Consider the following 25,741-nt stretch of genomic DNA (forward strand, 5'->3'; position numbering starts at 1 on the left):
CCACTTAGAACTATAAATTTCCCTCTTAGGACTGCCTTCATTGTGTCCCAAAGATTTTTGTATATTTTATTCTTATCATTATTTGATTCTATGAATTTATTGATTTCCTTTATTTATTTATTTTTTATTTTGTTTTTCGAGGTAGGGTCTCACTCTAGACCAGGCTGACCTGGTATTCACTATAGAGTCTCCGGGTGGCCTTGAACAAGTGGCAATCCTCCTACCTCTGCCTCCCAAGTGCTGGGATTAAAGGCATGCACCACCATGCCCTGTGAGAGTTGTTCCTTTTGATTTCGTCGATGACCCATTCATCATTCAATAGTATACTGTTTAGTCTTTGTGGATTTGTATATACTCTGTAGTTTTTTGTTGTTGTTGATGATGATGCTGATTTGTAGTTTAATCCCATTGTGATCAGATAGAGTACAAGGGATTATTTCAATTTTCTTGTATTTGTGAAGATTTGCTTTGTTTCCTAACATATGGTTAGGAATGTTCCATGTGCTACTGAGAAAAATATATATTCTGTAGCATTTGGATGTAATGTTCTGTATATATCTGTTAGGTCCATTTGTTCCATGACATCATTTAATCCCAACATCTCTCTGTTTATTTTTTGCTGGGATGATCAATTGATGAGAGTAGGGTATTGAAGTCACCCACTACAATTGTGTTTGGTGTTATCTGTGACCTTAAGTCTAATAATGTTTGTTTGATAAAATTGGGAGCCCCTGTGTTTAGGATTTTAATGACCTCCAGTTGGAGTGTTCCATTAATCAGTATAAAGTAACCTTCTTTATCTTTCCTCACTAATGTTGGTTTGAAGTCTACCCTGTCAAATATTAGGATAGCATCCCCTGCTTTTTTCCTAGTCCCATTTGCTTGAAATACCAGTTTCCATCCTTTCACTCTAAAACAGTGTCTATCTTTTATGGAGAGATAAGTTTCCTGGAGGCAACAAGCAGCAGGATCCTGCCTTTTAATCCAGTCTGCAAAGCTGTGTCTTTTGGTTGGGGCATTGAGGCCATTGATATTAAGAAATATTATTGGGGCTAGAGAAATGACTTAATGGTTAAGGCACTTGCCTACAAAGCCAAAGGACCCAGTTTGATCCCCAGTACCCAAGTAAGCCAGATGCACAAGGGAGTGCATACATCTGGAGTTCGTTAGCAGTGGCTGGAGGCCCTGACACACTCATTCTCTCTCTCTCTCTCTCTCCCCCTGCCTATTTCTCTCTCTCTCTCAAATAATGAAAAATAAAATATTTTTTAAACTAATTATTATTGAAAGATATGTCTTTATTCTCACCATTCATCTTGTTTTGTAGTGTTTCCTGTTTTCCCTTTACTCTCTTGTTTTGACTGTTATTTGAGTATGTTTATTTTTTCTGTTTTCTCATGTGTACACTTTGCTTTCTCTTCAGTGTGAAGAATTTCTTCAAGTATTTTCTGTAGAGCTGGTTTAGTTGTCATAAATTCCTTTAGCCTGTTTTTGTTGTGGAATGTCTTTATTTCCCCATCAATTTGGATAGCTAGCTTTGCCAGATAAAGTAATCTTGGTTGACAGTTGTTATCTTTCAGAACTTGAAATACATCAATGCAAGCCTTTCTGGCTTTTAAAGTTTGTGTTGAGTAATCTGCTGTGGTCATGGTGGGCTTGCCTTTATAGTTGGCTTGCTTTTTCTCTCTAACTGCTTTCAATATATTTTCTTTGGTTTGTGTGTTTAGTAGTTTAATTATAACATGGCGAGGAGAGGTTCTTTCCAGATTTTGTCTGTTTGGTGTCCTAAAAGCTTCCTGTATCTGCATTGGCATTTCTTTCCCAATTTGGGGAAATTTTTCTTCTATGATTTTGTTGAAAATATCAACTATACCTTTGGAGTGAAATTCTCCTTCCACTCCATCCTTAACTCTTTTTTGTTTGTTTATTTGTTTGTTTTGTTTTTTTGAGGTAGGATCTCACTCTGGTCCAGGATGACCTGGAATTCACTATGTAGTCTCAGGGTGGCCTCGAACTCATGGTGATCCTCCTACCTCTGCCTCCCAATTGCTGCAATCAAAGGCATGTACCACCACACCCTGCTATACCCTGAATTCTTGTTTGGTCTTTTCATAGTGTCCCAAATATCTTGAAATTCCCATTCCTGCCTTCCTATTAACTTGTTTTTCTCTTTGTTGTACTGTATTAGATCTGCCACCTGGTCTTCTAGTTTAGATATCTTGTTCTTTCCTTCATCCATTCTATTGGAGAGACTTTTTACAGTGTTTTTTATTTGTCTTACTGTATTTTCAGTGTTAGTACTTCTGCCTGTTTTTTTTTTTTTTCTTCAGTATTTCTATTTCCTTACTTGTGTTTTGTAATGACTTCCTTATTTCATTAAGCTGGATTCCTGTGTTCTCTTGGGATTCCTTCAGGAGTGTGTTTTCTTCTTTGATTTATTCTTTGATTTCTTTGAGTATAGATAAAATCATTTTGTTGTTGTTATTGTTGTCATTTTGTTTTTGATTTTTTTCAAGGCAAGGTCTCACTCTAGGTCAGGCTGACCTGGAATTCACTATGTAGTCTCAGGGTGGCCTCAAACTCACAGCAGTCCTCCTGAGTGCTGGGATTAAAGGCATGTACCACCACACCCAGCTTGATAAAAATCATATATTTTGTGGGGAAAATCTTTGTCAGGCATTTTCATCTAACACAGTCTCATTGGGGGTCATTTCTGATGGATTTATAATTTTTGGTGGGATTGTATTGTCTTGAATCTTTGTGTTTCTTGTATTATAATGTAGCAATTTTTACATCCTGAGTTTATTGGATGATTAGATTTTCTAATTATCTGCAGTGCTCCTAGATGTGGAAATCCAACTTTATATACCTTCAGGGTAGGTGTTTAAGGGGCCAAGTATAGCTCCTGTACTCCAATCTAACTGCAGAAGTAATCCTAGTGTTGAGTTTGCCTGCTATTCAGGTATTGTAGTGGGCTGGGTGGAGCAATTGACTAGCAGATCATAAAATTCAACTGAGCAATATACACATTCAATAAAAACCAGCACAGAGTATGCAAGTTAGGGATTAAAATAAACAGATAACCTTATAAAGCCAAAATTGCTAAGGATGTGTGTTTCCCTACACCCTTAATCCTGTCAGCTGGGAGGTTGAGATTTCTGTTCTGAACTGGGTTCCAGGTCAGCCTGAATCAGACCCTGCCCCCAATAATGACAGAAGAAGAAGACAAAGGCCCTATGAATCTGAAGGCATCAAAGGCAACAATAGTCAACCCCCAAATACAGCTTAATTTAGAATGGTAAAGCCAACCAAGAATATGTAACTCTTAACCTGCCCTGACATGGAAAGTGTGATTAGTACTTCCAGTTCAGGCCTATGTATCTGTTTCTCCCCCCCCCCCCCCCCCCCCAAGGTAGGGTCTCACTCTGGTCTGGACTGACCTGGAATTTACTATGTAGTCTCAGAGTGGCCTTGAACTCACAGTGATCTTCCTACCTCTGCCTCCCAGTGTTGGGATTAAAGGCGTGCGCCACCACGCCCAGCTCAACATTGCTTTAATCTACATCTTATTCTCCATTCCCACTGTCCATGCCTTAGGCTTTTATCATTTCTCATCTGAAATACTATTTTAGTCTTATCAGCTTACAGTCACTTTTTTTTTTTCAGTTTAGGAGGCATGGAGAGTAACCATAAATAGCAAGTAGTGAACACTGTTAAAGATGGTGCTAAGAGTCCTTAAAGAAGTGGGTTATGAAACCACAAACTTTATCCATTGTTTCTAAAGGTATTTCTCTGAGAAAACTAATCTAGAAGCAGCAGATTGACTTATGCTTTAGTATACAAAATATGCAATAAACCTAATCATTTAATTCTGTGGCTTAGTTGGTGGATATCTTGCCACACCTGAACAAGTTCATTCCTGATGTCACTCCGCTCTCAGCTTTCTTCTCAGAACCCTCCATCCTTATTATATACCCTTCCCTCAAATTAATTCCATATGCTCTGCTTCCTTCTCTACTTTGGAGTGTTTTGCTGCATCATAAATACTTCACACTGGATGACGCCCTGGTCCACTGACTTACCACATCAGGCTGGGTAACTCACATCACATGCTAGACTAAGCATGCTCATTGCATGAGTAAGTACATGCCAGTATTTTAGTGCAATTTAAAAGGTTAATGTGGGGGCTGGAGAGATGCCTTAGTGGTTAATTTTAATTTAATTTATTTATTTGAGAGAGAGAAAGAGACAGAGAGAGAGAGAGAGAGAGCACCAGGGCCTCCTGCCATTGTAAACAAACTCCAAATGTATGCACCCTGTGGTGGTTTGATTCAGGTGCCCCCATAAACTTGGGTGTTGTGAAGGCTAGCTCCCCAGCTCATGGATATTTGGGAATTAACACCTCCTGGAGGGGGTGTATTGTTGGGGGCGGGCTTATGGGTGTTATAACCAGTTTCCCCATGTCAGTGTTTGGCACACTATCCTGTTGCTGTGCTTCACCTTATGTTGGCCAGGGGTGATGTCCACCTCTGTTCATGCCATCATTTTTCCTGCCATTGTGGAGCTTCCCCTTGAGCCTGTAAGCCAAAATAAACCTCTTTTTCTAACAAGCTGCTCTTAGTTCGGTGATTTCTACCAGCAATGTGAACCTGACTGCAACAGTAAAGTGGTACCAGGAATGGGGCTGCTGCTAGACACCTGACTATGTGGCTTTGACCTTTTGGTGCTGATTTTCAAAAGTAATGTGGAAGAATTTGAAACCTTGGCTTAAAAGATGCCTTGCAGTGCTGTAAGTACAGCTTGATGAATTATTCTGGTCATAGTTGAAAGACCTGAGTGCAGTAAGAACTATGGACTGTGAGGTTTGGCTTATAAGGGTGAGAAAGAGCTTTGCTTTGACTGGGGTAGCAGTTTGTGAGAAGCTTGCTGTTATGCCCATGTCCTGAGAAGTTGTGCAGGGTTGCTTTGTGTAAAAATGAACTGGTGTGAGCAGAAGGATATGGCACAGAAGAAGTGAAATCTTTGGACCTAAACTGCTACCCATTCACCTGCAAATTGTTTGAGAGATTACAACCATTGAGATTGGGCCAGCTGACCTACACTGGGGCAACAGGAAGAATGCAGACTCTCTTGAAAGGGTGTGAGTGCTCAAGGAGTGTCCTGTTCTTCGAAGTCTGCTTTATTCCCCCTCTGGATTAACAAATTGGCACTTTACCTGGTATTGTGGAGTATAAGAAATTCAGGAGAGGGTTATTGAGTTTGCAACATGGTCTTGTGTTTTGGAAATGGCCATGGGCACTGTGAAGCAGGTTTGCTGGATGCCTGCATGGAGACCTGATGGGGCCATGAGGATGAACTGTGGGTTGCAGTGGAGACCCAGTGGAGATGCTGGGACCATGAGATGGCTGCTAAGGAAAGATGCCAGCCCCAATGAAGTTTCCCATGACTGTGAGTAGCCTAGCTGGAGGGGGAAAATTGGAATGCCAGAGACTTGTTTCTGGTTAGAATTATCGAACTTGGAGATTTGTCACTGGCTAGTGTTGTTGGACTTGAAGCTACAGAGTTTGACTTTTGCCCTGGTTGTTTTAAATCTTATATTGGCTGAATATTTCTTTGCTGTACCCAATGTCATCTTTTGCAGTGTGAATGTTTATTCTGGGCCATTATGGGTTCTGTGGGGTGGGGGGGGGGGGGTTTGGTATTATGGCTCAGTTAAAAGATCTTGGACTATGGGGATGTTTGAACATCATTGGGATTGTTAAAAACTATGGGGACTTTTAAAGTTAGACTGAATGCATTGTATTTTACATCATGTATGGATATCAGTTTATGAGGGCCAGGGGCAGAATGTGGCGGCTTGATTCAGGTGTCCCCCACAACTTAGGCGTTCTGAATGCTAGGTTCCCAGATAATGGAGATTTGTAAATTAACACCTCCTGGAGGGGGTGTATGGTTGGGGATAGGCTTATGGGAGTTATAGCCAGTTTCCCCATGCCAGTGTTTGGCACACTATCCTGTTGCTATGCTCCACCTGATGTTGGCCAGGGGGTGATGTCCACCCTCTGCTCATGCCATCATTTTCCCTGCCATCATGGAGCTTCCCCTTGAGCCTGTAAGCCAAAATAAACCTCTTTTTGCCACAAGCTGCTCTTGGTTGGGTGATTTCTACCAGCAGTGTGGATCTGAGTGCAACACGACCCCTTGTGCATCTGGCTTACGTGAGTCTTGGAGAGTTGAACAGGGATCCTTTGGCTTTGCAGGCCAAGTCCTTAACTGCTAAGCCATCTCTCCAGAACTGTTTGGTTTTTACTGTTTGGTTTTTTTTTTTAATTTTTTAATTTATTTATTTGAGAGCTACCGACACAGAGAGAAAGACAGATAGTGGGAGAGAGAGAGAATGGGCGCGCCAGGGCTTCCAGCCTCTGCAAACAAACTCCAGATGTGTGTGCCCCCTTGTGCATCTGGCTAACTTGGGACCTGGGGAACCGAGCTTCGAACCGGGGTCCTTAGGCTTCACAGGCAAGCGCTTAACCGCTAAACCATCTCTTCAGCCCTGGTTTTTTTTTTTTTTTTTGAGATAAGGTCTCACTCAAGCCCAGGCTGACCTGTAATACGCAATGTCGTCTCAGGGTGGCTGCAGTGATCCTTCTCCCTTGCCTCCTGGTGTGTGCCACCACACCTGGCATAGTAAAAGGTGTTTGTAATGGCAGAAACAGGGAAATGAGATGAAATCAAGTACAGTGATGAATGGAAGATGGCAGGGCATATGAGCAATGGCACAGTTCTAAATTGACATTCTTTGGCCTTAATTTTCACAAATCCCTTCATTTACCATCCGTGTGACTTCAGGCAACTTATCCTTTGCTGACTTTCTTACATGAAATGTGGGGGAGGGGAGGCAGTGCTGCAGACTTCATACAGCTTGGGAGTGGCCGAATATGTTAGTAACTGGAAAATGTTGAGATCACTTCCAGGCAACACAACTGGAACATGTGAAGACATCAAGTCAAGAGTCCATCACTGGTGCAGCGTAGAGATGGCCGGGGCTTGGATATGTAAGAAATCTAGCTCGATAGGACAGAGTCTGAAAAGTGGGGGGGAAATTGATTTTGATAATGATATGACATCTACACAGTTATCCTACTTAGAATAAATTACATTAATCTGAGGGCAGAAAATAAAAGAAAGACACTTAAGCTGGGCATGGTGGCACACACCTTTAGTCCCAGCACTTGGGAGGATCACTGTGATTTCGAGGCCACCTTGAGACTATATAGTGAGTTCCAGGTCAGCCCGGGCTAAAGTGAAAACCCTACCTCAAAAAAAAAAAAAAAAGAAAGAAAGAAAGTGCAAACATAACTAGATTTTTGAAAGTGTCTGAGCTTACTAGGGGAAGTAAGTGTGCAATGTCAGAGAATAATGCAGAGCATGCTGCCCTCCCATTACCCTCTCTTGTCCCTTCCCCTTGCTGCCAAACCACTTCTCCCAACTATACCCTCTTCTATTTTGCTGCCTCATAGGTGTGTGTGTGTGTGTGAAACACTCACTGAGTTTAATTAGGGTTGCCTGCATGATCACGGGTTGGGGGATTATTTACTGGAACATGGGCAACTCATCAGCAGCTGCACCACTGAAAACAATGTCTCCCTTTCCCCCAGCAACCATTAATTGTTGATAATCCCCTATCCTCTGGCTCATACAGCCATTCTGTTTCCTCTTCCACAGAGTTTCCCGAGCCTTGGAAGGGGTGACATAAGTGTCTCTTTTAGCCCCTAAGTATTCAGGTCACTTATTCTCAGCACATTGGTGAGTTATGAGTCTCCCCACTAGTTATCATCCACTATAAAAACAAACAAACAAGCAAACAAAACAATGCTACTTTGACCAAAGGTAGCATCAGCACTAATCTATGGGCAATTTGATGAGCATAGCATATCCATTTGGCCAATCAACATTAGTCATGTTCCTCCTAGTGTTTATAATTTCCCTAGCCACAAGCATTTGACTAGGTTTTCAGAACCAGGTATGAGGTTGTTTTTTTTTTTTTTCCCTATGAAGTGGGCTTTAAATCCAATCAAAAAGCAGCAGTTACCCCCATCACAGCCATGCCACTATTGCACCAGTAAGGACATCTTGTGGGGCTGGTCATTTATGTAGCATATAGGGTCCGCAACTGGGTAAGACTGTTGATGACTACTCTCCCCCAGCAGCCCACATAGCACCTCTGGCACTGTGACAGCTGGCCAGCAGGGAGGAAATTTCTAGTACAGTTCCAGCTTGTTTTCTCCATGTCCTGTAACTGAAGCATGTGGCATCTTCAGCAAGGGGTATTACACTCAAGTGCTGGTGGGCAACCAAGAACATTGCCAATATCCTGTCTTGTTTTTATTTGGTGGGGGAGGGTCTCAAGCACCTTCTTAGCCAATAACTCACTGGGAGATATGTCATCCCTGCAGTGGAATTTTCCTATAATAACCTATGCTTCTAGGAGCATTATTACCCACTTTTGCTCAAACTCATTCTTTATTTTATTTTTTGGTTTTTCTAGGTAGCTCAGGCTGACTTGGAATTTACTATGTAGTCTCAGGGTAGCCTCAGACTCATGGCAATCCTCCTATCTCTCTCTGCCTCTTGAGTGCTGGAATTAAAGGCATGCACCACCATGCCTGACTTATTTTTATCTTTAATATTTTTTATTTATTTATTTGCAAGCAGAAAGAGAAAATGACAGAGAAAGAATGGGCACACCAGGGCCTCTAGCCACTGCAAATGACCTCCAGATGCTTGTGTCCCTTTGTGCAACTGGCTTCATGGATACTGGGGAATTGAACTCAGGTTGTTAGGTTTTACAGGCAAGCTCCTTAACCACTGAGCATTCTCTCCAGCCCCAAACTAATTTTTTAATTATATGTGTGTCTGCGCATGTGCACGCACATGTGTGCATGTGTGTGCATGTTTTGTATAGGGTTTTTGTTTTTATTTTTTTGGCTTTTCAAGGTAGGGTCTTGCTCTATCCCAGGCTGACCTGGAATTCACTCGGTAGTCTCAGGGTGTCCTTGAACTCACAGTGATCCTCCTACCTCTGCCTCCCAAGTGCTGGAATTAAAGGTGTGTGTCACAACGCCCAGCTTTTACTCTTTTTCTCTGAGGTAGGGTCTCACTCTAGCCCAGGCTGACCTGGAATTCACTCAGTAGTCTCAGGTTGGCCTTGAACTGACAGTGATCTCCTACCTCTGCCTCCCAAGTGCTGGGATTAAAGGCGTGCGCCACCATACCTGGCTTTTTAAAATATTTCTGTTTATTTATTTGCAAGCAGAGAGAGATAGATACATACAGAGAGAGTCAGCGAGAATGGATGTGCCAGGGCCTCCAGCTACTACAAACAAACTCTGGATGCATGAGCCACTTTGTGGTCTGGCTTCATGTGGGCACTGGGGAATTGAAATTTGGTCATTAGGTTTTGTAGGCAAGCACCTTAACTGCTGAGCCATCTCCCCAGCCCGATTTTGTTGGTTTTTAACAGCACTCTTTGTTCTACTCTTTCAGACCAAGGCTGATAAAAATTTCAGAACTGAAAATTATGAAGAACATTTTGAATTATTCAAAAATATCATCCAAGAGAAGACATCAAATTTTAATATGAATTTTGCTCTAAAATTCACACCCACTGAAACAAATGTACATGCCAAGAAACTTGACTTTATGGAAACAAATTCCTCACATTCTCTAAAACCCTTGGCAAACTTTCAATTTTCATATTTCAAAAATGAAACTTATCAGCAGTTGTTGTCATATTCTTCAAAGGCGGTAAGACCAAATCTTTAATAATTAATATTTAATAACTAATCAATATAAAGAACTTTATAGGATGCATTTCAAACTAATCAGGCCCCTCTTTTCTTTTTTGGCTTTTCAAGGTCAGGTCTCACTGTATGTTAGGCTGACCTGGAATTCACTATCTAGTCTCAGGCTGGCCTCAATCTCACAGTGATCCTCCGACCTCTGCCTCCCGAGTGCTGGGATTAAAGGCGTGCGCCACCACCCCCGCTCAAACCATGCTTTAAGTGTTTAGAGAAAATAAAGATTATAAGGAAGAAACCTAAAACAAAACACAGAAAATTTTCACCTACAGAAGAACAATGTCAAATACAGAAAAGTGGTGTGATATTGGGCTGTGACGGCAGTGAGCGGGGAATATGCCCTAGAACAAGGGCAGTCTTGTTGACTGAGCCTGTGTCTTCAGACCATTCTACTTATGGGATTAGCACAATTAGAATGAAGACTTCAACTCAGGACTTCTTATTTATTGCAACATACACAGCCCGACTCTGAAGCAACGGCACAGTCATCACATGTGGTCTGCTTACTTTGAGATAATACTTTTAATTTGAGGCTTTGAAAATGTGTTTGTTTATGATGTTTAAGCTTGACTTAGAAGTTCACTTCAAATAGCATATAAAATCTAAGTGAATATTCTTTTAAATATTTTATTTATTTGAGAGAGAAAGAAAGGAAGGAAAGAAAGGCAAACACACAGAGAGAAAACCTCCAGCCACTGCAAACAAACTCCAGATGCATGCAGCACCTTGTGCATCTGGCTTACGTGGGTCCTGGGGAATTGAACCTAGGTCCTTAGGCTTCACAGACAAGCGACTTAACCACTAAGCCATCTCTCCAGCCCCAAAATATTCTTTTTGTCATCCGTATGATGCTCATTCTTCCTTTGCTGAAATCACAGTCACCTATTTAGACACCTCTCTTCCACATTAGAAATAATAATTCATTCCTAGTAATTATATTATATATAATTAATTTGTATGGATCTGTACATATTGCCTCTCTTGATGCATGCTCACCCACCCAAAGTGTGCGGTTGGAAATATTTTTTTTTTGTTGGAAATATTTTAATTCATTCAATGCATTTTTTTTTTTTTGAGAGCGTCAGACACAGAGAAAAAGACAGATAGAGGGAGAGAGAGAGAATGGGCGCACCAGGGCTTCCAGCCTCTGCAAATGAACTCCAGACGCGTGCGCCCCCTTGTGCATCTGGCTAACGTGGGACCTGGGGAACCGAGCCTCGAACCGGGGTCCTTAGGCTTCACAGGCAAGCGCTTAACCGCTAAGCCATCTCTCCAGCCTTCAATGCATATTTTTAAAAAAAACATATTTTTATTTATTTGAGAAAGAGAGAAAGAAAAAGAGAGGCAGTTAAGAGACAACAGAATGCCAAGGCCTCCAGCCACTGCAAAGGAACTCTAGAAGCATGCACCCCCTTGTACATCTGGCTTATGTGGGTTCTGGGGCATCAAAGCCGGGTCCTTTGGCTTTGCAAGCAAGTGCCTTAACAGCTAAGCCATCTCTCCCGCCCATCATTTAATGCTTATTTTCCTATGTGGCCTGGCACTGTCCTGGGTACTTAGAACGCTTCTGTGACTCAAGCCAACAGAGATCCTTAGACTTTTTCAATGGAGAGAGACAGCAAAAAAAACATTAAATAGCAATGCGAAGAAAGAAGCTATGTAATATTTAGAAACTGACAAGTGATGTGGGGAGAGGAAAAGTAGAGCAACCTGAGGGAAGCTGAGAAAGGCTGGCCGGTGGCGGTGATTAATAAGAAAGCACAGGGGCTGGAGAGATGGCTTAGCAGTTAAGCACTCACCTGTGAAGCCGAAGGACCCCGGTTCGAGGCTCGATTCCCCAGGACCCACGTTAGCCAGATGTACAAGGGGGTGCGTGCACCTGGAGTTCGTTTGCAGTGGCTGGAGGCCCTGGCGCGCCCATTCTCTCTCTCTCCCTCTGCCTCTTTCTCTCTCTGTCTGTTGCTCTCAAAAAAAATAAATAAAAATGAATAAAATATTAGAAAAGAAAGAAAGAAAGCTCAGGGTGGACTTCACTGAGGAGATGAGAGCTGAGCAGAGACCTGAAGGAGAGGAAGTCACCAGGAAGGTGCTTTTGGGATGATGCAGCTGTAAGAAGGGACGGTTCCAGCTAAGTCCCCCAGGTCAGAAGAACCCGGCGGCCATGTTAAATAGGATCACACAAGGACCTCAGAGTCCCTTGTAAAGGGCAGCTTATTCTCTGTGTGACATGGAGGTCAACTGAGGTGTGTTTCACTTGATTTGTGGCAGTCCCTGATTTATTTATTTATTTACTTATTTATGTTTTTTCAAGGTAGGGTCTTGCTCTGGCCCAGGCTGACCTGGAATTCACTATGTAGTCTCAGGCTCACAGCAATCCTACCTCTGCTTCCCGAGTGCTGGGATTAAAAAGGCAGACACCACAATGCCCAACTATATTTATTGATTTATTTTCTTTTCAAATTTTTTCTTTATTAACAACTTCCATGATTATAAACAATATCCCATGGTAATGCCCTCCCCCTCATATATATATATATATATTTATTTATTTATTTGAAGAGAAAGGGGGGAATGGATGTGTCAGGGTCTCTTCCCACTGTAAACAAACTCCAGATACATGCACCATTTTGTACCTCTGGCTGTTAGGGAATTGAACCCAGGCCATGAGGCTTTGCAAGCAAGGGCCTTTAACTGCTGAAGCATCTCTCCAGCCTCCCCTGTTCCTTTTTTTTTTTTTTTTTTTTTTGAGGTAGGATCTCACTCTAGCCCAGGCTGACCTGGAATTCACTATGTAATGTAGTCTCAGGCTCACAGCAATCCTACCACTGCCTCCCAAGTTCTGGGATTAAAGGTGTGCACCACCACACCTGGCTCCCTGTTACATTTTAACTGGTCATCCTAGGTATTCTGATGGGAAAAGATTAGGGGTACCAAAAGCAAAAGCAAGGAGCCCAGATGGGACTCAGCAGCAGTTTGGAGCAGACAGCTCTCATCAAGCATGGCTGCAAGGTGTGGGAGGCAGGATGGAGTTGCTGATGGAAAACCATTTAAATAGAGTAGGTGTAAGTCGAGGAAGAGCAGAGTTAAGTTCCACTTAGATTAAGTGTGAGGTGTCTATTAAATGTTCAGTTGAAGACGTGAGGCTGCGGGTGGATGTTAGGAGTCTGGAGTTCAGGAAAGAGATCTGGGCTTACACTGCACATTTGTGATGGTTGGTGTCTAAAGTCATGTAGGTTCATGAGGCCAACCATAGAGTTAGAATAAATTTTAAAACCAGAAAAAGAGGGCTGGAGAGAGGGCTTGGTGGTTAAGGCACTTGCCTGTGAAGCCTGATGCCCCAGGTTCCGTTCCTCAGGACTCACATAAGCCAGATGCCCAAGATGGGACACGCGTCTGGAGTTCGCTTGTAATGGCTGGAGGCCTTGAGGTGCCCATTCCCCAACCCCAATAATAAAATATTTTAAAAACTAGAAAAAGATAACTAAAATTTGAGGAACTTCAATAGAAAGGTTTGTCCAAAGAGCAAAAGCCAGCAAAGAAAAGTAGGGAGCAATCAATAATGAAGAACCTGAATGCTTGCTGTGAGCTACGGGTCGCTGGTACCTATATTACCCAGAAGATGGACCTTCAGATTCCTCCCGACTGCTGAGTCAAAACTGCATGTTAACAAGGCACCCCAGACATTCTGTTCACCTTCTGTGGTTTGAGTAGCATAGCCTTCTAGGGACCAGGCTGCCAGGTCAAAGATGACAATGGTCATCACCAGCAGGCTGTGGGATTATGCAGGTCACTGGTGACCTTGACACATTTTGTCTTAGTGAGGGAAGCAGTATGACTAAATAGATGTCAAGTTCTACAGTTGTTGCTCAGTGGTGAAGTCTGGGTAGTATCCTCAGGACCCTGGGTTCAATCTCTACTACCATAAAAATAGCTTTAAGAAAAACTGGAAAGAAAGAAAGTTGGAAACAGAAAGTATATTAAACCTTTTCAAGGCATTTTGTAGATAATGAGGGCCAGGAAATGGGTAGTAACACCAGGCGTGGTGGCACACGCCTTTAATCCCAGCACTCAGGAGGCCGAGGTAGGAGGATCACCATGAGTTCAAGGCCACCCTGAGACTACATTGTGAAGTCCAGGTCAGCCTGAGCTAGAGCGAGACCCTACCTGGAAAAGCAAACAAACAAACAAACAAAAAGGGTAGCAGCTAGGTTGGGCAAGCAAGGCCAAGAGAATGTTTTTCACTGTTCTAAGATGAAAGAAATGATACCTTATTTGGATGAAAATGGATTAAGACTCATCTTTGAAATAAACTGAGCCAGAGTAGCACATTTTTTTTACTCCAAATCCCAAGATATACTTCCTAGTCTTAGCAGTAATTTAAAAAAAAAAAAAAAGAGGATTTCAGACTGGAGGGATGGCTTGACAATTAAGGCATTTCAAAGCCAAAGGACCCAGATTTGATTCCCCAGGACCCATGTAAACCAGATGCAAAAGGGGACACACATGTCTGGAGTTCTTTTGCAGTGGCTGGAGCCCTGGCACGCCCATTCTCTCTCTCTCTCCCTCTCTTTCCCCCTCTTTCTCTCCGTCAAATATATATATAACTAGATTTCTGGTGAGGTATGGTGGCGCACGCTTTAATCCCAGCCCTCAGGAGGCAGAGGTAGGAGGATCGCCATGAGTTTGAGGCCAGCCTGAGACTCCATAGTGAATTTCAGGTCAGCCTGGCCTAGAGTGAAATCCTACTTCAAAAAGAAAAAAAAGGACTTTTGATATACTTTGTTTATCTTTGAGACTCCTATGAAAATTATTATGTAAATAAGGAGAATTCTCTAGAAGTAAGTTCCTGTAAGATTCTTATGAGGGGATATGCAACTACTATCACCTACAATTAAGTTCTATGAGTATGGGGGTTTGGTTCAGGTGTCATCCATAAACTTAGGTGTTCAAATGCTAGGTCCCCAGCTGATGGCAATTTGGGAATTAAAGCCTCCTGGAGGCAGTGTATTGTTGAGGGAGGGCTTATGGTGTTATAACTATCTTTCCCTTGCACACATGTAAAGCCAGATGAACAAGGGGGTGCATGCATCTGGAGTTCATTTGCAGTGGCAGGAGGCCCCAGTGTGCCCATACCCTCTCTCTCTCTGTGTCTGCCTCTCCCCCCTCTTTCTCAAATAAGTATTAACATTTTGAAAATTCTTTGGAAATTGTATGTTTTCTGATTTATATGAAGGATAGTGATACCATCTCTATTTCTCCTTTTCAACTGTGCCACGATAAAGGAAAAGCTCTTTCTGCGTGTGAGAGGCGTCATTCAGCTGGGCAGGTTCACCATGAGACCTCGGGATGTTGTGCTGACGACAACGTTCATAGATGACCTGAAAGCTCTGCCAACCACCTATGAGAAGGGAGAATATTTTGCCTTTCTGGAAACCTATGGAACCCACTACAGCAGCTCTGGATCTCTGGGAGGACTCTATGAGCTGATATACGTTTTGAATAAGGCTTCCATGGGCGAGAATGGTATGTCTAGAATAAATTCCAGCCACAAGTGCTATTTCACATGGCAGGATTCCTTTTCTTTTAAAGATGTTTTAAAATATTGTATTTATTACAGAGAAAAAGGCAGATAGACAGAATGGGTGTGCCAGGGCCTTTAGCCACTGGAAACAAACTCCAGATGCATGTGCCACCCTGGGCATCTGTTTTTACATGAGTATTGGGGAATCAGACCTGGGTTCTTTGACTTTGTAGGCAAGACTCTTAACTGCTAAGCCATATCTCCAGCTCACCATGATTCCTTTTGCTATCCCCTTCCATTAAAGTTAAACTCTTAGAAAAAAGAATGGAAAAAAATCTGATCCTTTGGCATCTAACATTCTGTTAAATAGCACATTGGTCACAACTTTGAATAAGCTAATGAATTCCAAAACCACTCAACAGCATTGACTTTACCAAATCACATCACCATTGACTACTAGAGGGCCATTACTTCCAGTGACCTATAATTTAGAAGGCTAAAGGAGGCATAAGAATCAACTTACATAACCCATTGCTTAATCAGCGGACCAGTTCAATGTATCTAGGACAATTATCTTCTAATATATTCTTTAGTATTGGAGGAAATAGTTTTAAATTTTCTCCTATAGGGAGAAGAAACAATGCTGCCATATAAATGTAATGTGTAGGGCTGGAGAGATGGCTCATTGGTTAAGGCATTTGCTGCAAAGCCAAAGGACCCTGGTTCAATACCTCAGGACCCATGTAAGCCAGATACATAAGGTAGCACATGCCTCTGGAGTTTGTTTGCAGTGGCTGGAGGCCCTGGCATGCCTAGTCTCTTTCTGTCTCTCTCTTTCTCATAAGTAAATAAAAAAGTAAATTTAAATCTATTATGTAACAGCAAGTTTGGGGAAAGTATGGCTACTTCATGTGAGAATGATTCTAGTCGTATGGTAGTAAGTGACTGGCCACACTTGAAATCGTGGAAAAGCACCTCAGTGGCTCATCAGTGTGTCTGTTAGGTACAGGAAGACCTTGGGTGGGCCATATACTACCACCCTGGCCTAAGGAAATGTCTAATCCTTGAAGAAGAATGTAAAGGAGGCAGGCCTTAACCACTAAGCTATCTCTCCAGACCCTAAGAGAAAGAACTAAAAAAAAGAATGTAGAGGAGACATGGAGGGATTGCTCAGTGGTTAAGGCACTTGGCTGTAAAGTCCAATGACCTGGGTCCAAGTCACCAGTACCCATGTAAAGCCAGATGCATAAAGTAGTGGACACATGAATCTGGAGTTCATTTGCAGAAGCTAGAGGCCGTGGTGCACCCATTCTGTCATTCTCTCTCTCTCTCTCTCTATCTCTGTGTGTGTGTGTGTGTGTGTGTGTGTGTGTGTGTGTGTGTGCTTTCAAATATATATATATGTGAATGTAGAGGAGCCAGGCACAGTTGCCTGTATTAACATTTTCTTAGGAAGCTGAGGGAAGAGAATTACTTGAGTCCAGGGGTTTGAGGTCAGCCAGGATAACATAAAGAGACCCTCCCTCATAAAAGTAAATTATAAAGTTGAATCAAAATTAGCATGTTACTAAGATTAAATAATTTATGTTGTGATTATGACTAGTTATGACATTCTTTAAGGAGGAGATAGATACAAGAGAATCTCCTGTTCACCCTCACAATAATTGGGTGTCTTTAGTAGACAGGCTTGTGATATACTTCCATAATTCCTGGTGGTGTCAGTGTGTCAAGACCTCAAGTGTTAGGTGAAGTGTAAGAAGCGACCATGAGCCAGACATGGCGGCGCATGCCTTTAATCCCAGCACTCAGGAGGCAGAGGGAGGAGGATCACTGTGAGTTCGAGGCCACCCTGAGACTCCATAGTGAGTTTTGGGTCAGCATGAGCTACAATGAGACCCTACCTTGAAAAAAAAAAAAAAAAAAGAATAAGTGACCATGTCTTTAAAGCCTGACATTCTCCCCATAGTAACACTTTCTGTATGAAAACGTGATTACGCCAATTGCGCTTCTCTCCTCAGTCTGGCCTTGAGCAGATAGAAGTGTCCCCAGAGGTGGGCATGTGAAGTTGTTGGGCTTACCCTGTGGCATAGGGCTATGTCCACACCACAGTGAGGTCCCTTTGAGCCCCACCTGGTAGACTGTATTAATACACATATCACATAGGAAGGAGCACAAGAGGGGTTAAACAATGGAAAAGGAAGACCCCGAAAGGGCAATCAGAACACGGAGAAACCACCAGCGGTGTGGCTTCGGTGTGAACGCTCCACAGACTTAGACCTTACTCCTGGACGGCTCAGAACTACCTGTTCAAGTCTGCTCACCTCTGGCCTCAGGTCAATCCCAGTGCCCCTCAGGAGGGAGCCATCCTTCTCCAGTTCCCATGTCTGAGGACCAAGTGATATCTTCTACCTTAATTTGGGCCATCTGGGCATAGAAGGGTCCACTGCTATGGCAGAGGGCATAAGCCTTTTTGGAGTCACCTATCTTCACCTCCAGCTTTAGAATTTGAGTCCATATGTTTCCTAAGGGGAAGGATGGGAGTCTACAATTCTCTATTTCTGGAATTGTCTTTATTTTTCTCCTCCCTCTTCCCTTCCCGCTGGAAATGGTATTGGATTAAGTTGTGAGCATACAAGAAATGATATATTGTGTGAATGAATTCCATGTGCCTCCCCAGATAGCCACTTCTAATACACTATAAATCCTATAATTAACTTAATTTCTTCCTTTCCAGTTTTAAATTTTTATGTGTTTATTTGTATGACAGCGAGTACACGTTAGGGCCCTCCAGGGCCTCTTGCCGCTGCTGCAGATGCATGCATTATGTTGTGCACCTCGCTTTACACAGGTACTGGGGATTTAACCCGGCAAGCAGGTTTTGCAAGCAAGTGCCTTTAACCACTGAGAAATCTCCCCAACGCCTCTTTCCCATTTTTTTCATAATCAAATAATCAAGAATGAGAGAATCATAATGGAGAAATAGCAAAAATTAAGATGTTCACTAAAATCTAGTCTACCCTTAAAACAAGCAAAACAAAATCATGGGGTTGGAAAGATGGCTTAGTGGTTAAGGCACTTGCCTGTAAAGCCTAAGGACACAGGTTTGTTTCTCCAGTACCCACATGAAGCCAGATGCACAAGGTGGTACAGGCATCTGGATGGAGTTCATTTGCAGTAGCTGGAGGCCCTGGCCTGCCCATTCTCTCTATATATCTGCTTCCCTCTCTCTCTCTATTTCTCTCTCTCTCTCTCTCATAAATAAATAAATAAAATCATTACCTTTCATACATCAGAAAAGCAGATAATAGCTTATGAACTTTAATAGTAAAATTTAAGGTTATAATCGATTGGTTATCTACATACTACCCATTAACTTGCATGATTGGTATCTACTAAATAGTATTCATAGGACCAAACAAAGTTTCCATCAATACAAGTCATCTGTCCAAATGAACCAACTTGTTGCCTTTAGCTATGAATTGGATCTTCCAAAGAAGATGTATCCCATGACCAAATTATGAAGTCAACATAGAGAAGCTCCTAATAGCCAGGCGGCTGTGAGTTTACAACCTACCTTGGCTCATTGCTAACTGGATGATTAGCTATTCAAGAAGTTTCTCCATTCTGTGGTTCTGCAGCCTCGACTAATAATACTAATGATAATTAGTAATACCTCCTCAAGTTAATGTAGGGATTAAATTGGTTAATGCATGCGGGATGCTGGACATGATGTCGGGCAGCTCACAACCACTCCATTTGTGCTAGACACTGCCGCCTGCATCTAAGGTGTCACACATAAAAGGCTTTTCTATAACTATAAGGCCCTGTCTTAAGCAAGAGGTAAATTTAACATAACCTTCGTCACTAAGTTGACAAAGTTATAAAGAGGTCACAGGGCTGGAGAGATTGCTCAGTGGTTAAGGCATTTGCCCGCAAATTTTAAGGACCCAAGTTCGATTCCCCAGTACCCTCATAAAGCTAGATGCACAAAGTGGAATGTGCATCTGGAGTTCGTTTGCAGTGGCCAGAAGCCCTTGGTGTGCCCATTTTCTCCTTCCTTCTCTCTCTCTCCACCTCTCATTCTCTCTCAAATAAATAAATCAAATTAAATATAAGAAAGGGCTGGAGAGATGGCTTAGCAGTTAAGGCACATGCCTGCAAAGCTGAATGATCCAGGTTCAATTCTCCAGGTCCATGTAAGCCAGATGCACATGGTGGCACCTGTGTTTGGAGTTCATTTGCAGTGGCTGGAAGCCCTGGCATGCCCATTCTTACTCTCTCTCTCTCTCTCTCTCTCCCTCTCTTTCTGTCTCTAATAAATAAATAAAAATAAAAATAGCCAAGTGTGGTGATGCATGCCTTTAATCCTAGCACTCAGGAGGCAGAGGTAGGAGGTTCACTATGAGTGTGAGGCCAGCCTGAGACTAATAGTGAATTCTAAGACAGCGTGAGATAGAGGGAGAAGCTGCCTTGAAAAGAATTAATTAATTAATTAAAGAAAATAAAATAAAAATAAATAAATCTTTTTTTAAAAGACAGAAAAATGCCGGGCATGGTGGCACACGCCTTTAATCTCAGCACTCGGGAGGCAGAGGTAGGAGGATTGCCATGAGTTCAAGGCCACCCTGAGATGACAGAGTTAATTCCAGGTCAGCCTGGACCAGAGTGAGACCCTGCCTTGAGAAACCAAAAAAAAGAAAAAAAAAAAAAAGACAGAAAAAAATTAAGATAAAGAGTCCACTAGATAGATCCTAATACAAAGACAAGGCAAGGAAGATGTGATGTTGCTTGTGAATTTGGAATATCTAACAATCTCAGTGACTTTGTGGTAAACTAGCAATGTTGGAATTCATTTGTGATATTGATAGATAATATCAAGTAATTTTTAATAAATCCAAAACACAGGTATTGAACTGAACGATATAAAGAGATGCCTTGGGTATAATCTGGATATATCTCTAAGTACCCCTGGAATGGATGGTGGACCTGAATTGAAAGGAGGACTTAATAAAAATAATTGTATAAAGAGGGGTGATATTAAAACTGGTAAGTACAGTCTGATTTGTTATGCTAAGGAAGCCAGGCCGGATGCCAAAGGACACTGGTTCTCACAATGAGCTTGCTGTGTTGCCTGCCCTCTTAGAAAATTCAGAAGCACTTAAGAATTGTTTTGCTCTTCTGGTGGTTTCTGACCCACTGTAAACCAAGTGATCCATGGATGAACACACATTCGTGGATGTCACTGCTGAGCGTTGAAGGAAGAACATGGACAGCTCTTGACGCTGCCGTTCACACTGAACTCACTTGTGTGTTTGTTATGACCATGGTAGAAAGCTAACCACTGGTACAAAAGTCTTGAAGAACAAGGCCCCATGCTTCATGTTGACAAAGTTGGGTATTTTTTTAATTTTTTTTTTTTTTAATTTGAGAGCAACAGAGACAAAGAGAAAGACAGATAGAGGGAGAGAGAGAGAGAGAATGGGCACACCAGGGCTTCCAGCCCCTGCAAACGAACTCCAGACGCGTGCGCCCCCATGTGCATCTGGCTAATGTGGGACCTGGGGAACCGAGCCTCGAACCAGGGTCCTTAGGCTTCACAGGCAAGTGTTTAACTGCTAAGCCATCTCTCCAGCCCTTAAGATTTTATTTTTATTTATTTATTTATTTATTAGAGACAGAGGAACAGAGAGAGAGAGAAAAAAAAATGGGCACACCAGGGCCTGTAGCTACTACAAATGACCTCTAGACACATGCATCACCATGTGCGTCTGGCTTACGTGGGACCTGGAGAATCAAACCTGGGTCCTTAGGCTTCGCAGGCATGTGCCTTAACCACTTAGCCATCTCTCCAGCCCATTGACAAAGTTTTGAATGGGCCAATGGCAGGGCTGAGGGTGTCAAAACCATCTTCCCAGATCGACACTCCACTTGCAACTCTGAAAGATTTACAGAGATTAAAAATGGTTACAGTGAGGCTGGAAAGATAGCTTAGAGGTTAAGGCACTTGCCTGTGAAACCTAAGAACTCATGTTCAAACACCCCAGTTTCACCAATTGACAGGTCATCCTGACAAAAAATAAATAAATAAACAGAGGTGCATCTAGAATAAATGAGGTCATAGAACAAATGGACCTAACAGATATCTACAGGACATTTCATACAAATGCTACAGAATACACATTCTTTTCAGTAGTACATGGAACATTCTCTAAAATAGACCATATATTAGGACACAAAGCAAATCTTAAAAAATATAGGAAAACTGAAATAATTCCTTGTATTCTATCTGATCATAATGGGATTAAACCACAAATCAATAATAGCAAGAACAGCTATAGAGCATACACAAGAACATGGAAACTAAACAATACATTACTAAATGATAAATGGGTCAATGATCAAATCAACAAAGAAATCAAAAAATTCAGAGTCAAATAATAATGAGAACACAACATACCAAAACCTCTGGGACACAATGAAGGCAGTTCTAAGAGAGAAATTTATAGCTTTAAGTGCCTATATCAAGAAATTAGAAAGGTTATAAGTAAACAACCTAATGCTTCACCCTAAGGCCTTGGAAAAAGAAGAACAAGGCAAACAAAAAAATCAATAGATGGGAGGAAATAATAAAGATTAGGGCAAAAATTAATGAAATAGAAACCAAAAAAAAAAAACAGTTCAAACAATAAAAGAAGAAGTTGGTTCTTTGAAAGGATAAATAAGATTGATAAGCCCTTAGCAATTCTAACCAAAAGATTCACAAAATTAGGAATGAAAATGTTACCATCACAACAAATATCAGAGAAATTCAAAAAATCATAGGGTCATACTATAAGAACATATGTTCCACTAAGTTTGAAAATCTGAGATGATTTCCTTGATCTATATGACCTACCAAAATTAAATCTAGATGAGATTAATCACTTAAATAGATCCATAACAAGTATGGAGATCCACGCAGTTACAAAAAAATCTCCTAACTAAAAAAGTCCAGGCCCAGATGGATCCACTGGTCTATTTTACCAGACCTTCATGGAAGAACTAACTCCAATGCTTCTCAATGTTTTCCATAAAATAGAAAGGGAAGGAATCCTACCAAACTCCTTCTATGAAGCTAGCATCACCCTGATACCAAAACCAAAGACAAAACAAAAAAGAATATTACAGCCAGGCATGGTGGCACACACCTTTAATCCCAGCACTTGGGAGGCAGAGGTAGGAGGATTGCCATGAGTCTGAGGCCACCCTGAGATTACCTAGTGAATTCCAGGTCAGCCTGGGCTAGTGTGAGACCCTACCTTGAAAAACCAAGAAAAAAAAAAAAAAAGAATATTACAGCCAGGCATGGTGGCACATGCCTTTAATCACAGCATTTAGGAGGCAGAGGTAGGAGGATCCCCATGAATTCAAGGCCACCCTGAGACTACATAGTGAATTCCAGGTCAGCCTGAAGTAGAGTGAGACCCTAGAAAGAGAGAGAGAGAGAGAGAGAGAGAGGAAGGAAGGAAGGAAGGAAGGAAGGAAGGAAGGAAGGAAGGAAGGAAGGAAGGAAGGAAGAAGGAAAGAAAGAAAGGGAGAGAAAAAAGGAAAGAAAATTACAGACCAATCTCCCTCATGAGCATAGTTGTAAGAATTCTCAACAAAGTATTGGCAAACAGAATACAAGAATATATCGGAAAGATCATTCACCCTGACCAAGTAGGCTTTATCCCAAAGATGCAAGGATGGTTCAACATACACAAATCAATAAAAGTAATACATTATATAAATGTACTGAAGTACAAAACTCATATGATCATCTCAATAGATGCCGAAAAAGCACTTGACAAAATCCAGCATCCTTTCATGATAAAAGTCTTACAGAAACTGGGAATAGAAGGAACATACCTCACCATAATAAAGGCTCTTTATGACTAACCTTCACTCAACATAATAGTAAGTGGAGAAAAAATTTGAAGCTTTTCCACTAAAATCAGGAACAAAACAATGGTGTCCACTGTTCCCACTTTTATTTAGTATACTACTGGAAGTCTTAGCCATAGCAATAAGGCAAGAGAAACACATAAAAATGATACAAATTGGAAAGAGATCAACTTATCATTAGTTTCAGATTATATGATTCTATACATAGGGACCCTAAAGACTGTGCCAACAAACTATTAGAGTTGATAAACACTTATATCAATGTAGCAGGATACAAAATAAACTGATAGAAATCAGTAGCCTTCCTATATGCTAACAATAAACACACAAAGAATGAAATCAGAGAATCATTTCCATTCACAATTGCATCAAAAAAATAAGAAAATACCTTGGAATAAACCTAACCAAAGAAGTGAAGTATCTCTACAATGAAAACTTTAAAACACTCAAGACAGAAATTGCAGAAGACACTAGGAAATGGAAAGACCTTCCTTGTTCTTGGAATGGAAGAATCAATATTGTGGAAATGGCAATCTTATCAAAAGCAACCTAGACATTTAATGCCATCCCCATCAAAATTCCAATGGCATTCTTCATGGAGATAGAAAAAACAATCCTAAAATTCATTGGAAAGCACAAAAAACCTTGAATAGCCAAAACAATTTTGAGCAACAAAAATAAGGCTGGTGGTATCACCATACTGGATTTTAACCTATATTACACAATGGCTTCCATCATGAAAACAAATGACCATAGATGCTGGCAAGGATATGAAAAAAGAGGAACCCTTCTACACTGTTGGTGGGAACGCAATCTGGTATAGCCATTGTGGAAATCAGTGTGGAGGTTCCTGAGACAGCTAAAAATAGATCTACTATATGACCCAGCTATAGCACTCCTAGGCATATATCCTAAGAACTTATCTCATTACCTTAGAAATACTTTCTCAACTATTTTATTGCTGCTCTATTCACAATAGCTAGAAAATAGAACCAACCTAGATGTTTCTCAACTGATGAGTGGATAATGAAGATGTGGCACATTTATACAATGGAATTCTATTCAGTGGTAAAGAAAAATGAAATTTGCTATAAAATGGGTGGATCTGGAAAGGATTGTACTTAGTGAGAAAACCCAGGCCCAGAAAACCAAATGTCACATGTTCTCTCTCATATGTGGATCCTAGATACAAATGACTGGACTTCTATTTAAGTTGGAATAAAACTTAGTAACAGAGGCCTGTAAGCTAGAAAAGGGATAAAAGGGAATAGAAAGGGAGGGAAGGGGTACTTAATAGGATGGTATTGTATATATGTAAGTAGAAAAACAGATTACTGGGGGTGGAAAGGTCTAAGTGAGGTCAGGGGAAGAGACTGAGTAAAGGAAAGGTGGAGGGAAGGCTAGTCAAAATCTAAGAAGGCATTAATAAGTTATATGGAAACCTACTTTTTTGGACAATGGAACACCCAGAAGCCATAGATTATTACTAGAAAATTTTCAGTGCCAAGGATGGGATACCTTTCAATGAGTTGTTGGCCATAGAGGTCCTTGATGCCCCCAAAACATTACAGACTATTGCTGAGGCTTTTGGTTTCCCACCTGGAATAGATAATAAGACCCTATTGTTGAAGACTCCACATACTTGGGCTGCAAGGTCACTGAGAAATCCTGCTGGAGCTGAGCTGTAAACCTCCTCCATGTAGACCAGCTGACAGAAAGCTGGAAAAAGCTACACTGCATGCAGATCAATGGGAGAGAGAGAAATCACCAGTGAAGACACTCAAGAGTGGACACTGCAAGCCTTAAATTTGGCCAGCCAGGCCAAATGAGCCAATGGATGCAATAGTGGCATGGCTGTTGTGAGGGAAACCAACTGCTCTCTAATTGGACTGGAGGCCCACTCCACGGAAGGGAATACATGCCTGATGAAAACCTATGACAGGGTAGTTATGAGCCCTAAGGGTGTAACATCTGCTGCTGTCTGGCTAAATGTATATACTATGCTTACCAAACTGCCCAGTAAGCATTTCTTTTAATGTTCATACCCATATATTAATGCTACTCTCACTTTTGGTTAGAGATGCTTCTCTTTTCAGATGGCAGTGACATTGGGATGACTCAAAAGGCAACTTGGTGCTGAGAAGAAGTGACAGAGAAGTGCTCAGCACTGCAATATCTCTATCACATCTTCCAAGGCTCAGGGTCCATTGCCAAAGAGGTGGTGGAAAGAATGTAAGAGCCAAAGGAAGGGTAGGACTCCTTACAACGTGCTCCTCCAGACACAAAATGACCTGGATATCTACGACTTCCCAGGGCCTGACACTGTCTACACAAGACCATCATAATAGGAGGAAAAGATGATGACATCAGAATAAAAGAGAGACTGACTGAGAAGGGGAAGGGGTATGATGGAGAGTCAAGTTTCAAAGGGGAAAGT

General features: G+C 41.6%; 1 protein-coding gene across 1 annotated transcript in view; it reads left to right on the forward strand.

The window, feature by feature from the left end:
* C9 (complement C9) overlaps window positions 1-25,741 on the forward strand; it is a 97,983-nt gene that overhangs the window by 47,531 nt on the left and 24,711 nt on the right. Inside the window, exons 6-8 of the mRNA XM_045132892.1 lie at window positions 9,547-9,807; window positions 15,143-15,383; window positions 20,287-20,427. Of these exons, the coding sequence (XP_044988827.1) occupies window positions 9,547-9,807; window positions 15,143-15,383; window positions 20,287-20,427 (643 nt within the window). The remainder of the gene's footprint in view (window positions 1-9,546; window positions 9,808-15,142; window positions 15,384-20,286; window positions 20,428-25,741) is intronic.

This window comes from Jaculus jaculus, chromosome 13 (genome assembly GCF_020740685.1).
Source record: "Jaculus jaculus isolate mJacJac1 chromosome 13, mJacJac1.mat.Y.cur, whole genome shotgun sequence".
Lineage (NCBI taxonomy): Eukaryota > Metazoa > Chordata > Mammalia > Rodentia > Dipodidae > Jaculus > Jaculus jaculus.